The sequence below is a fragment of the Leptosomus discolor genome, chromosome 3 (assembly GCF_034619465.1).
Source record: "Leptosomus discolor isolate bLepDis1 chromosome 3, bLepDis1.hap2, whole genome shotgun sequence".
Classification (NCBI taxonomy): Eukaryota; Metazoa; Chordata; class Aves; order Leptosomiformes; family Leptosomidae; genus Leptosomus; species Leptosomus discolor.
In genome coordinates this window covers 85,047,779-85,061,355 of record NC_141393.1, presented here as the reverse complement: position 1 = coordinate 85,061,355, position 13,577 = coordinate 85,047,779, and the positions used below count along the sequence as shown (strand labels likewise).

The 13,577-nt window shown below is 45.5% G+C and overlaps 1 protein-coding gene across 1 annotated transcript in view; it reads right to left on the bottom strand.

Moving 5' to 3' along the window:
- Positions 1–13,577, bottom strand: part of ADGRL4 (adhesion G protein-coupled receptor L4) — a 70,847-nt gene that overhangs the window by 23,007 nt on the left and 34,263 nt on the right. The window contains exons 3-7 of the mRNA XM_086462910.1: positions 10,751–10,903; positions 4,365–4,520; positions 3,764–3,834; positions 1,845–2,018; positions 1,570–1,753 (exon numbers count right to left, since the gene is read on the bottom strand). Coding sequence (XP_086319036.1) covers positions 1,570–1,753; positions 1,845–2,018; positions 3,764–3,834; positions 4,365–4,520; positions 10,751–10,903 — 738 coding nt within the window. The remainder of the gene's footprint in view (positions 1–1,569; positions 1,754–1,844; positions 2,019–3,763; positions 3,835–4,364; positions 4,521–10,750; positions 10,904–13,577) is intronic.

Genomic DNA, 13,577 nt, shown 5'->3' with positions numbered 1-13,577 from the left:
CTCTTTACTCGGTTCATTATGGTGCTGAGTTTCAATCACCCGGGATGGGAACAAAAAAAAGTCAATCAGGCCTTTTTTTTTAAAAAAACAAAACAACAACAAACAAATCTAAAACTTGACTGATGGAGGAATATCACTAAGCTAGACCATCTGCATTGCTTATAGCACAGCGCACAAAAATAATATGAGCGATTCAATAGACCAGCTGTCAGAAACTGTTTGTCAGGACGTAAGGAGTAGTTTGCTGCGGCTGGAGCTAAGGAAAGCTCGTAGTTCTAGAGCAGTGGAGAGAGAGGGGTGATGTGGCAGGTCTTGTCCCGAAGTAGCTGTGTGGGGCACATACGAGCCCTGTGGAAAACATACCCGTGCTGAAAAACACTAACAGAAAATCGTAGTGTTTGGAAAAGAGCTCACACAGTTTCCCACTTTAGGGCGAAAGCAAGCCCCAAAATCATCAACTTTTCAACATGGAAATTCTCCCCCTTCCCTTTATCAGCTTTCCTCACGGCCTTGGTCTGACTGCCGCCCACGCTGCACCCCGGTCCTCTCTCCTCACCCTCCACGGCCTGAGCTGTGGGGCCAGGAGAGGCTCTGCTCGCAGTGGGGCGGTGGGGTCTGCGGCAGAGCCCCAGCGTAAATCTGCTTCTGCGGAGCTTGTGCCACGGAACAACCTCCTCCCTGCTTTTACATGGCTCTGGAGTTTTGGGAAGGGGAGGGACCCAAGGAGGAGTCTTTCCCTTCAAGCCAACCTACAGAACGGCAAACCAGTAAGAGGCACCGAAGGGCTGAGCTGGACCTGAAGGAAGAAATGAGGTCACGTACCGTTTGAGTACGCTCAGAAAAACAAAGGCGGAAGAGCGCCCGCGGCCAGAGGAACCAGCAATGCTTTGCCAGGATTTTCAGAAGCGGCTGGGATCAGCCTTTCCCTGCTCCCGCCGAAGGAGCGGTGAAAGCATCGTTACCACGGGAAAACCCGCAGGAGTGGGTGCGGGGCACCAGCCCACGGGGAGAGGGGAGGAGAGCAAACCGGCACCGCGGAGACTCCGCAGTTCTCCTCCTCCGAAACTCCTCTCAAGGTGAGAAATCTCTCTGAAAACAAGGCCACGCACGATCGGCCTCACCAGGTACAGTCTTCATTCTGAGTTCATTCCAGTACCGCCACTGAGCCAAAAAGTCAGTACAGAGCAAATCCAAATGTCATTCCACCGCTGGGTTTACGCGCCTAAGAGGCACAGGGTAACTCCGTGCCTGCAGATGACCCCAGATCCACAGTGACAGCGTGACGATGATGAGACATTGAGAGAGCGTCTGAAAGGACAACTTCCCCCAGCCTCCCAGGTGTTTCATGGGCTCTGGGCTCACACCTTCCATCTCTGAATATCGCGGTACCTACACTGCAAGGCAGGTGTCAGTTATGGAACTCGTACAAATTAACAGCTGGGTGTTTCACATAACACCACTGCTCATCTTCACCGCTGTGCTGAGAAACCCCTCAGGATAATCCACATCTGAAAAATACCTTAGTATTTTTATACCTGAGTAAAAATACCTTAGTTTTCTTTCCCTTACCTATGTCACTGGCATTAGCATCTAGCTGGGTCGACTTTTTGAAGTTCTGCGACACGAGGAGCGTCGCTTGTTCGGCAGTGTGCAGCAGCTTCGTCAGGCTCCGTCTCTGCTCACCCACAGGAAGAGATTCCCAGACTGCAATCTTGTCTTTTTGTAAAAAATTGTTCACAGTGTTAACCAAAACCTGTAAATATAAGGATATTTTTAAGCGGCAGAGTCATACGCTAGCTGTAGAGTAAGAAAACCCCCGCGACTTCAAGGCTTGGTCCACTCACGTTGATGGTTGTATTACGAAGGGCTTCGCTGTCAGAGACAGGGTGTTGCGTGGTGTTCAGCGATGAATGAGATAGTGCTTCAACGTAGGCGATCACATCTACAGGTGAAAGCGGTCTCAAAGTGTTTTTATTAATATCTTGCAGCACCTCCAGGAGTGTTTTTAAACGACTAATCTGGAAAATACAAGAACTCCCATCTTAATGAAACAAGCAAAGTCACATTTCTGCAAGTGAAAGTAAACCCAAGGCCAATGACTGATTTCTGTGAAGCCACACGCTGGCTTTTAAGACGCTTGTGCATCAAGAGGCGCTATTTAAATCAACAGGTTGACCTATAAAGCAACGTCTGCTATAACCCTAACAGGCAACTACGATTAAAAAAACAAAAGTCATGTGTTATCATTACTCATTTTTGGTGTTTTGTTTTGTTTTGACTACCTCAGCTGGCCTTTCTTTATCCTAATGCTCCAAGGTACTAGTAAATGTTGTGCAAAATTAAACATCAGTGACAAGGTGACTCTGTTGACTCTTTTCTGTTAAAGTTTAGCTGAAGAGATGGGAGCAGATGGGCAGTATTGGCACAGTTTGTGGTGGTTTTTTTTTTTTTTAAATGGAGATTCTAAAGCACGTAGTTTAGTGAAACTGTGCTGCCCATTGCACCTCCGCTGCGTCGCTTCATGAACTGCTACGTGCGCTTAGGTACGCCGGCTAGTCTAAAAAGCAGTGGGCTAGAGACGGCGAGATGAAGATTAGGATTGCAAGCTTCAGTCTCATGGCTGAATAAGAAAAGAATTCTTCCTTCATGATACTGAAATCTAACGAGATTTTACTCATCGAAACCCCCCAGCACCCGATTTTGCAAGATTGGCAGCCTCTGCTCCTGAACAGCTTTCACGGGGCTCGCGTCGTCCTTGGCTGCAGCTGAACACAACTAGAACGCGGGCTGAAAATGAGGCTAAAGCTGACACGCTGTTATTTACATAACATTGAAGTATTTTGACTTACTACTTTAAGTTTAGTTTGGCTATGTATTTAAAAAAAACCCCTGCTCACTCGAAGACCCTGCTGCGGCGTTCATTTACCACGTCTCTGCACGTCAGCGGGGCAAGCCTGTGTTATATTTAATGTGATGCGTTACATTGCAGGGCAACGCAGGAAGCATGTTAATACAGCGCAGGTCTTGCACTAGGTTAATAAAAGCCTTTAAATGAATATCTTTCTGAATCTTGTAACTACGGCAAACTGCTTAACATAAAATGCAAACACGTATGATCGATTCTAATTTATTTATGCTTATGTTTCATTTATCCTTTTAAAATAGACAATGCTATAGCTGTAGACTAACGAATAGTGAATTCATTAACAATTTTTTTTTAATTTGCTTCAGGAATCTCCTCTTCTGGTGAAAAAAAAGTCTTGAACCCACAGTCTTTGAGCCTATAAATTCTGCACCCCTTGACATGCTCTGCTTTGAGAGGTAAATATGTCAGCATCCCGGGACGTCGCTGCTCCCTTTTCTGTTCTGTCACCCGTTGACATCACTTTTGTGAGCTATCTTGCTGCCTTTCGCTCTGAACAAGCAAATAATTGCACCTCAGTAAATGCAGCAGTGTGTAACTTCAGAAATTACAGAAAGAGCTGAGTGATTACCACACTTCTGAATTTTTCATGCATCATGACTCACTTTGCTGGAAACAGAACACAGAGATTCCCAGCAAGTTATTATCATGACTTGAACATACAACCCAGTTCAAATAATTTGAAATTATTAAAAAGACTTCTGTAAACATGCTTAAGTTCAATTGTATGCTTCAAGCATTTGTTAAAAGCTCCTTAAGAACCATTATAATTGAAATAACAGTTTCAAACAGAAGCAATTAAAGGATTTTGAAATTAATCTATAAACCAATGCTACTTACTCCAGCTAAAGTTCTATTAATGTGTTCAGTGATACAGTCTTTGGATAACTCACACTTAGCCTTCGGATTTTCTGTAGAAATTAGAAAGAAACGAATTATATATTGCAGTTTAACCTATAGTCAATATACACTCGTTGTAAGAGCTCCTCTCTGAGGAATTCCCCAAACCACCAACCAGCATCTGGGTTCACGCACCCAGGAGGCAGCGCTGCACCCTCAGACGTCACCTGCCCAGGCTTTATCTGGGCCAAAGCTCCAGCACTGGACTGGGCTCTGAGCTTTTGTTAAACTAGAGAGTTTGGCCCCTTTCCCTGGGACTTCCACAGGGCAGTTCAGAGGCAGCTCAAACGCCCAGAGCGGAGCCCAGATCTGACAGCGTGAGGAGGTGACCACGATGTCAGACGGTTTCATCAGAGCGTTTAGCAAAAACACATTTACGGAACGATTCTGTTCTCAGGAAACGCAGATGCCACCACCTCGCCTCTTTGTCATGTCTTGCTGATTAATCTAACTGAAGAGAAAGAGGCACCGGTGGGTTTCTCAGAAGATGGAGCTCTATAATAACACATAAACCTTTATAAGATATAAAAATATCACGTACCTTGGCAGGAAGTGCCATCATTTGGCTTAAACTGCAACTTTCCTGTGGATGGTTGATAACCTTCCTTACAGGAGCAGTTAAACCCTCCATCCACGTTTTCACATTTTGCATGATCTCCACAGGCAACAGTTCCTTCATTGCTGCACTCATCTACATCTGCAAACATCGTGAGAAATTGAATTTTTTATTAAGTATTTACAGACTAACACCTCGCTGCTTTGTTGATAATAGCCCTGCACACCGCGAGCAGTTTCACAATAAAATTTCATGGAATAAAAAAAAGGCAAAAACTAAAAAGACAAACGTAATGGCAAAACACCTGCCAATTATAATACTTAGGGATTAGAAGGATAAGTCATAATTGATCATATTTTTATACAACCACTTTTATTACTACATAACACTGCATTGTTCATGTTTTAAAACCGCGAGGGTAAATATTAATTCTATCATAACAAAACGCTCGGCATGATGCAAATAATCTGAAATCCATTTTCCAGAGATTAGACTAAACAGATTTTCTCAGCCTCATGATTCAGTCAGAACGGAGAAAGAAAACTGCAGCCTTTTCCTTTAAGTCTTCCTTTAAAAAGATGCTGCAAAAGATCTCTCTATCCATCTCGTTAATCTAACATTCAAGCTCTGTGCCCTTTAAAGTGCTTGGCATGTCTTCTTTTTTTTTATTCTTTTTTTTAAATCCACATTTAAATTACATTTGCCTAAAATGGCTTTTGTGCTTCTAAATAATTTGCCATTAGGTAGAGAGGTTCAGTAACTGGGGGGGGGCGCAGCCCAAGAGTAAACCCGATGAATTCCGGTAAGCGAATCCATGAATCGATCACTTGAGGAGAGCCGGGCACTAACCCTCTGGCAGGAGTAGGCACTATTTTGCATTATTTGGTTGGCTGAGGATAAAGATCAAATAACTCAATGGAGAAAGTCAACTGGGAACAATACCAAATAATTCTGAAGAGTGAAGTAATGGACTGGGAGAGGAGTGCTGTGGCGGAAAGCAGAAACCAGCTTCAGGACGGGCATAGCTGACGGAAAGAGCTGAAGAACGAAGGAGAGAGACGTGAGCAGGTTGAAAGGCGCTGCCCGAGAGCTGAGCGGACGGAACTAACGGCAGAGCGGGGAACGGATGGCCAGCGAGGAGGACAAGCTAAGCTCAGAACTGGCACGACACTGGGTTTGGGAAAGAAACAGGGGAAACAGGAGAGATGTTAACCGAGTAGTGGAGAACAGCCGCCTCAGCTGGCAGGAGGCCTTCGTGGGGCCAGGGGGACGCTCCGAACGGACGGACAGAGGGCAGGCCTGGGGGTGGAAACGCGCTGCCACGGGTGGGAGCTGCTCTGGCACCCTCGTTTCGATACAAGGCTGTCGGTGGTTTTCAAAAAGGAGGAGGACAAAAATGAGTGATACTGTATGTGAAATAAGGTTGCTGGAGAAATGGAAATTGTGGAAAAATATACTGCATGTCTGTGGATACACCTAGGGGAGGCAGAAAGACGACTGAAGGATATTTGGGCAGCATTTTTTGGTGACTTCGTACAACACTTTACTCACGGCAAGAGAGCCTCCATGAATAACCAGATGAATGCCGTTTGGGGTTTTTTTGGTATATGGGGCAACCGTAAAAGGCATTTAAACTTTTAATGGAATATCCCAATGGTTTCTGTCTCCACACCATTTTGCTGTTTTGTGCTTAATTCCCCAGCGCCGTTTCTTGTGCTCGTCATCCCAGAGGTCTCCCTGGGGTTCAAGATGGTTGAGGTCCCACCTCACGTTCACGTCCCTATTTTCCTCACCGAGCAGCGGCTCCGATTTGCACCCGAAATGCTGTGTTGGAAGCCTGAGCTCCAGCAGCTGCCCCCGAAAAGCTGTTCAGGGTCCCGCGCGGCACAGACGGGGTGGAGCGGGGGGCTGGAGGCGCGTTCGCCCTCCCCAGCACAACCACCTCCGCTCAGGCTGCGCGTTTGGACGGGCTGGCGCAAGCACCGAAGTTTAAAGGATGAGGTTAAATTATAATTATCTGCATTAGGGCAACAGTTTGTTTCCACATTTAATGGCCCAAACTGCGAATGTTTCTCTTTAATGAGCAGAGTTTCGCGGTTTCTGTGACCTCAGTATTCACAGCCATGGAGCTCACCACGTTATACATCTATGAATCTGGCAAAAGTGAAGAAAAAGGGGGGGGGGGGGAAGTGTGATATAGTGCTACACACAGGCTACCTCATAATTAAATGCTGTCATTTAAAAACATAAGACTAAAGTTCTCGCTCTTGGCATTTAAATAACCTCTCCCATCAGTAAATTATAAAGCTTTTTTTGAGACAAGCAGTTGCCTGTCAGCGCCCTGTTGTGTGACCCTGTGTAAGACAGACAAACTTCGAACGAACTGAAGTGGCAAGGGTGAAAACCATGACAATGCCCGTCTGTGTAACAAGAACACACATCAGCCTTACACCAAAGACTTCTTTGGCCTTGTCGGAGAGGACGTGCGCATCTTGACAAGATATTCAGCACGTAATGCAGTGCTGAAACAGCAGCCAATGACAACAAACTTTGCTAAAACTTACAGTTATAAATAAATAAATATTTGCATACTTTCCAGGCTACTATTGCTAAGCATCAGGCTTCCATGTGATTTATTGATTCAAATATTTCAAAATTATTGTGATATCTTGCTTTTCATGAACCTTCAGCTTGGTAAATCATTTCTGTGTTGTTATTGGGCAGTCACGCAAATTACCCTTCCTTTGCAATTATGTCAGACATTAAGTGTAATGAAGATTTCAAGGAGATGTCAGGATTATCCAAAACAGCAGCAGAAACTCGAGCACCAAGGCACGTCTCTGGCAAGAGGGCGGTTATGTAAAGTCTGACAGAGACACCCTGTCGAGTACATGCAAATAGACTTTCAGCAGTTGAGTGGTCCATATGGAAGGAGTCCGCATCACGCCGATCTAATTTACTGCTTCCTGGAGAAAAAAAAAAACCCAAAAATCCTCCGGACGACAAAACTGAAAGGCAGTACGTCTGATCTCGCCAGGTACTCATCAGCTTTGCATCCCTTGTAAACCGACGCGGTGGGCGGGGGCAGCCAACAGCTGGTGACAGTCGCGAGAACACCGCTTTGAAGTCCCTGCTTTGAAACGCCGCCCGCAGTAGCTGAGGGGTTTTGTTTCTTCCTGTTCCGTAGTGACGCCTTTGTGACCGAACACGCCGCCGCCGGACCGCACCGGGAGGGACAACAGCTTGCGGGTGCTGCCAGCAATCCCGTTTCGCGGGAGCGTCGGGGCGAGGATCTCCAACCGTCCTCCTTGGCCTGCTGCGGGAGCGGGGCTCGCGCGAGCCGTCTGCACAGACGCGTTCCCGAGCAAAGGTTGCAGAACGGCAGCTTTTCAAACAGGGGCGCGTTTGCTGCCGCGCCGCGGAAAGCCCTGGCCTTTTAGTAAATATTCGAAACAAATCCTGGAGCTGAACTTTGAAGCTTTTATAATAGCTCCGATCAGAAAAATACCATCACCCACACCACTTAGGCTACTGTGAAAATAGATTTATAACCTTTTATTTTATTTCTGTGCTTTGTCACTCCTCATTTGCTGCAGCAGGCAAGGAAATTCCAATTAAATTAAAAGTACTGAGAACAGTTATTATGTTCAGTCTTGCCAATTACTGGATTGTACCTACATCGCTTTGATTCTTCACCAGTCAGTCAAGACAGCTTGATGTCTACATTATACCTTCTGCTTATTAGTAGCTTGCGAGCGATTGAAAAGTCCGATGGCAAAGGACTAGATGTTCCCTCCCCGTGTCTCCGTACTGTGGAAGGCGGCAGCGCGCACAAAGCGGACGGCACGGGCGAGAGGGAAGTTAGCAAAGCGGTGTAATGCCATACCCCGCCCCACCGCACAGCCCTCCTGTCACAGGGAAGGATGCGATGGGGAACGGGTGCCTTCCCCCTGCTCTCAGAGATACCTGAGGAAAAGTAATAACCTGTTCCGGGAAAAGGCAGAGCGGCACGGATGTCACTGTCATTTCACAGAAGGCCATTTTCATGTTTTCACTCACATGTTGGCCGGGGTGGAAAAAGTAGGTTTATATTTCACCTTGCTATCTGCAGCTGAACTTTCAATAAAACATGAAGTCTAAGGAAGAAGAATGGCTTTTACACAGTAAATAGGTTTTAATAGCTCACATACAGGACAGCAGAAAAACATCATTGGAAATATCACATCCCTGCATTCCTCTTTTTTCTGCTGATCCATTTTCTTTCTCCTTCTCTTCTTCTCTCACTCCCTTCCTACCCTCCAGTTCCTTCTCTACCTGCATGTTTCATTGCCATTTCTTCACCGACCCCGCCTGTTAACGTGGATGAAATACTTCTGACCCTCAACTCAAAACTCAACATTCTGGTGGGATTAAGGGTGAACTGACATTTCCCAAAGCCGTTGTCCCAAGTTTTCTTCTGATTCACTACCTCGAGAGTTACAGTCACCTTGGATTCGCAAGTTCAGTCTAGAATCCGAAGCGGGGAGGGACACGCGTGGTGTGCTCGTGGGCTCACACGCACACAGCGAGCTACCGCACTGGCGCCCCTGGGAACCCCAGCGGGGTTCGACGGCGCAAACAAAGGGGCTGCGTAACGGCACCCTCCCCAAAACTCAGCCCCTGCGCGTGCCGTCACTGCCGTGTACATTAGACACATGCACCGAAAACACAACTTCGGACTTTGCAGAACCTGGAAATATTCTGAGGCCCTAAAAACTTGGGTGGGAGGGAGGGATACTCGGCACCTCTGCCCTCCGATCTGCGCTGGGTAACGCGCACTGTATTCACAACGACACCTTCGGTGTTTGCCTCAGCTGTGCTCAGGACCCCCTGAACACAGCACTGCCAGCTGCTCCTCTGCGGCCGTATACACCACCGGTAGCAGCAGACCCACTGGGTACAAAATATCCTATTATGGTTTCCCGGGCAGATAAAGCAGACAATTAACTGTGGATCAAAAGGTCGTCTTTGGGACTCACTGCCTGGCAAAGTAATTGGTACATTTGTTTAATGAGAAAAGGTGCCCACAGGTAATTTTTTATTTCAGTGGGAGTTTTGGAAGCTCTCACCTCCTCCCATATGGATTTGCAAAAGGGAGAAGAAAAGTGATAAACTAAGCCCCAGTAGAGGATAAAAAAAGATCAGTCTCCCCAGTAAAGAAAAGAGGGCAAAAAATAGAAATTAGCAAGCTGATGGTAAAAAGCTAAAGTGACGCAAGAACAGACAAAGAAGTAACTTTGAAGACAAAACTTCTGAAGCTGAGGAAATGTCATAACGTAAAAATCAAAGCCTAGACCAGGAACGGCGAGAATATTTACAGCTCGATGTGCTAACAGTCTCGATCCCAGCTAATTTAGGAACGATTCATAGCGGCTGGATAAAGCAGAGCTCTTTTAGATGGATGTGAGCAATGGGCAAGAAATGATGATTAGATCACTTTCTGGCTTAATATGCAGCCATTCTGCTGATATTAAGAGCAGTAAGAAGAGAGGTTGTCAGCACTTAGGAGCTCACAGGAGACATATCTAGAGTGAGACACAGTCAGCATAAAGGTGTAAAGGGCAATAGATTTATTTCTCATTTTCCCATTCCCTGAGGACTGTTGCAACACACAGAGAAAATTACCAAGAGTTTGAAAAAAGCGACATAGTTACAGTTCTTCTGTTCAAAGGAAATCCTAGAGGATTGCATAGCTGTTCAGAAATAACATTTTTCCAGAGAACTTTTCCTCCCCTGTAATCTTGAACATGTTCCATCCACCTGTTACAGAAACAGAGGCTGATGGGTGGCGCAGGAGGTAGGATAACTACTGATCTGGCTCACTGCTTTTGATCAGGCTTGAAAAATTACCCTAAATATCTCAACCAAAGCCCCCAAACAAAAGATATTTGGAACACAGCAGGTCAGACGTACAGGGAATTTTGCTGTTCCAGAGCAACCTGCATGCAGAATACTTTGTCACTCTGCTTTAGGAATATGACCACCTTGCTCAGAGGTCAGCGAAACAGGGGTGTAAATGGGTGGGTGGGGGATTTCTGGGTTGCCTTAACTATATATTCATTGTCTAAAACTGTGACATGTGGATTAAAAATATTGCAAGCAGAGTTCAGATTGGAGGGTTCCTGAAAACGGTGGCAGCTGCTGTGGGACCAGTGAGAAGTGTGAGCCTGAACGGGAATGTTTAAGCCTATACCAGTCCAAATTGTGCAAATTTTATATCCAGACTCCAACCTTCACAAACCCGAAAGCATTTTGATAGAATTCTGTAATTAACAGCAGCAATAAGAGAAGAGTGACAAGGTAAAGGTAGCTGGCAGACGTTAATAACTTACCCACGCAGGAGGTTCCATCATTAGGTAGAAACGTTTGTTGGCCGTTGCTGGATTTGAAACCAGGCATACACATGCAGAAATAACTTCCCACCGTGTTCGTGCAATTGGCATGCTCTCCACAAGGCTGAGTAGCATTTTCACATTCATTATCATCTGTCAAGACATAAATTATGGAGAAATATATTTGCATTTGCCTGTTGAAGAAAACAGTAAAGCAAAAGCTTAATTTGGCCTCTGGTATTTTATTTAAATAAGTTCTGAATGCTGAGCTGGCACTCTTGGTGTTTGTCTACACGGTTTTGCCATTGCCAAGGGTGTAATCAGGTGTTCAGCAGCACTCTTCTGCCCTCATCCTGCGTGAGTCAACACATGAGAAAACCATCAGGATACTGAAGTTTAACTGGATATTCACTTGGAGTAAAGGACCGAGGCACGTACGTGCTCTGCCACGGCTGTATTTGATAACACTTTTTGCCGCCCAGAAATCTGCAGGTATAGATACACCCCGAGGATGCACCTGGGGAGTTAGAATCATAGAAAACTGAGCTCAAAAGGATATCAAGAAGTCACCCAATTCGCTCCCTAACACCAAAGTGGGACCAATGTAGCGACGCCGGCAGGTTTTCTTCTGGCCCGCTTTTGAAGGCCGTCTGTGGTATTGCTCAGCAGTGCCAGCCACAAACTGACAAAGCTGGTCCTGCTGCCTGACCTGAGCCTCCGAGGATGTTGTTTTTCCTTAGTCACCCCAAAGATCTTGGGGTACAGAACAGATGAGCAACATTCGTGGCTTGACCTTTACCTCTTCGCAACCGCTGTGCAACTCCTCGTGTTCGTGCCTGCAAACTGACACGGCCCGTTTCCAGGGCTAACCCCGTGCCTCCAACGACACAGGGAGAAGGAGCTACGCGCGCAAGTTTTAAGACTACTTCATCTCCACAGAGCCTCTGCACGTGCTATCACTGTGAGCAGGGGGATCCAGCTAGCCAGGTCCAACAGAATCACCAACTCGTGCTTTGAACTGTGTAGTTGATCTTCTGCAACGACTCAACAAAACCGCTCCCTCTCCAGAATCTCCCAAGGCCCCTCTTGCCTATTAAATAATTTTCAGACCAAACTTGAGAAAAATTTCAAGTTTCCTTATCCAGACTCTCTACTTATCAAACTGAGAGCAACACTCACAACACTGATAAATTCAGCTTTCCAAGTAGCCCATTTCTCCCAAAGCACCCCAAAACTCTGAAACAAAGAAAGCAAGGGAACTCTCCCAAAAAAGAAGACACTGACAGTACTTCTCTGTTTTCTACATCGTGAGAAAGGAAAAAGAGTTAAAGGCTTCCTGAAGTCCACTGGGATTTTTTTCCTGTTCTCAAGCAAAAGGTACTCATAAGATGATGAATGACAGGAAAGAATTCGAACACAGAGAGAAATAACAATTTATTGCAGAAGAGGAACGATTAGGGAGCGTGACAGGGAGAAGAAATATGATTTCAGAAAAGACGCCCAAGGATGAGTTTCAGAAAGGTGCTTCTGCTTTCCTGGTAGTGTTCTCATAAGATGTTTACAGAGATAGGGTACAGTAAGTGCCACGTAAGCTAGGGAAGAGGCAAGAATAAAGCAGACCAAGAGCCATAAAGCGTTGCAGGAATACATTTCTGCAAAATAACTTAGTCACAACCCCCCTCATAACCCTGGAACGGGACATTTTTCAGATTTGAAGTGTGACGTGATTTTGAATGTTCCTCGGTTGGCTCAGAGATGCAAATATCAATTCAGAATGGCAGCTCTCCTCAGGGGAATTTGGGTCAACAGTATCAAACGGATTACGCTCATTATAAGAAAAATGGAATGTAATTTAATGAGGAATCCAAGTATAAAAGCCCTTTGCCAACACCCATCAACAATGTTTATTCTACAGCTTTGGTATTCATGAGAATACAGCAGAGGAGGTGTATGATCTGGATCTTAAAGAACATCAAAGCAAAACCAAACTAGTTCAAGTGGAATTATGGTAGGGATGAAAAAATGTGGTGCCGATCCAAATTCAAAGGCAAAGAACGAGAATACGAAAAATCCAGTTTGTGGCACCGCGGAGACCAGGCCCCAGGACACTTTGCAAGTCTTTGCGACAACGTCCACTTCTTCGAACACCACTTGGGTGTGTCTGTCTGGCTCTTTTGCAACCCCAGTTTGCCCCTGGACCCTGGCATTTCATGACAAAAAAAAAAGGGAGCTGCCCTGTTTTAGCTGCCAAGTAAACTCGGTCTTGGGAAAGTATTCTAGGTGCTAGAAAACCATATGTGTGGACTTTGGAAAGCTCAAGGGACAGCGGTCATGGAAGGTGAGGAGCAGAAGGACGCTGATGACTGCAGGACTTCATTCAAAGTAGAGGAATAACAGATCTAAGGAGAGAAAAGCTACAGCCTACATCCAAGAACTTTTCTTTTGGGTTTGATTTCTAGGAGCTCAACTATATTCTCTCAACCCAGCAATATCACCTTTTTCAGGTGGTCCGAAGAATTTATGACCAAGATTACAATGACGCAGGCAGCGATCATCAATAAATTCTTTACAATGATGCCTAATCAACTTTACTGGATTATTGTTTTTTTTTCCTCAGTATTTAGGATGACTGTAAGGGGTTTAATGGTGACTACACTGCCTTAGGAGGCTTGCCTATTGGGAGCGCCCTTCGGATCATTTAAGAAACCTTTAGAACATCGAAGAGGAATAACAGGAACTTACATCACAAACACAAGAATGAATATTTTAAAGAGTCAAATTCATAAGGAGCTTGTTTTTCACTGTTCCCACGGCCTAACGTCACACT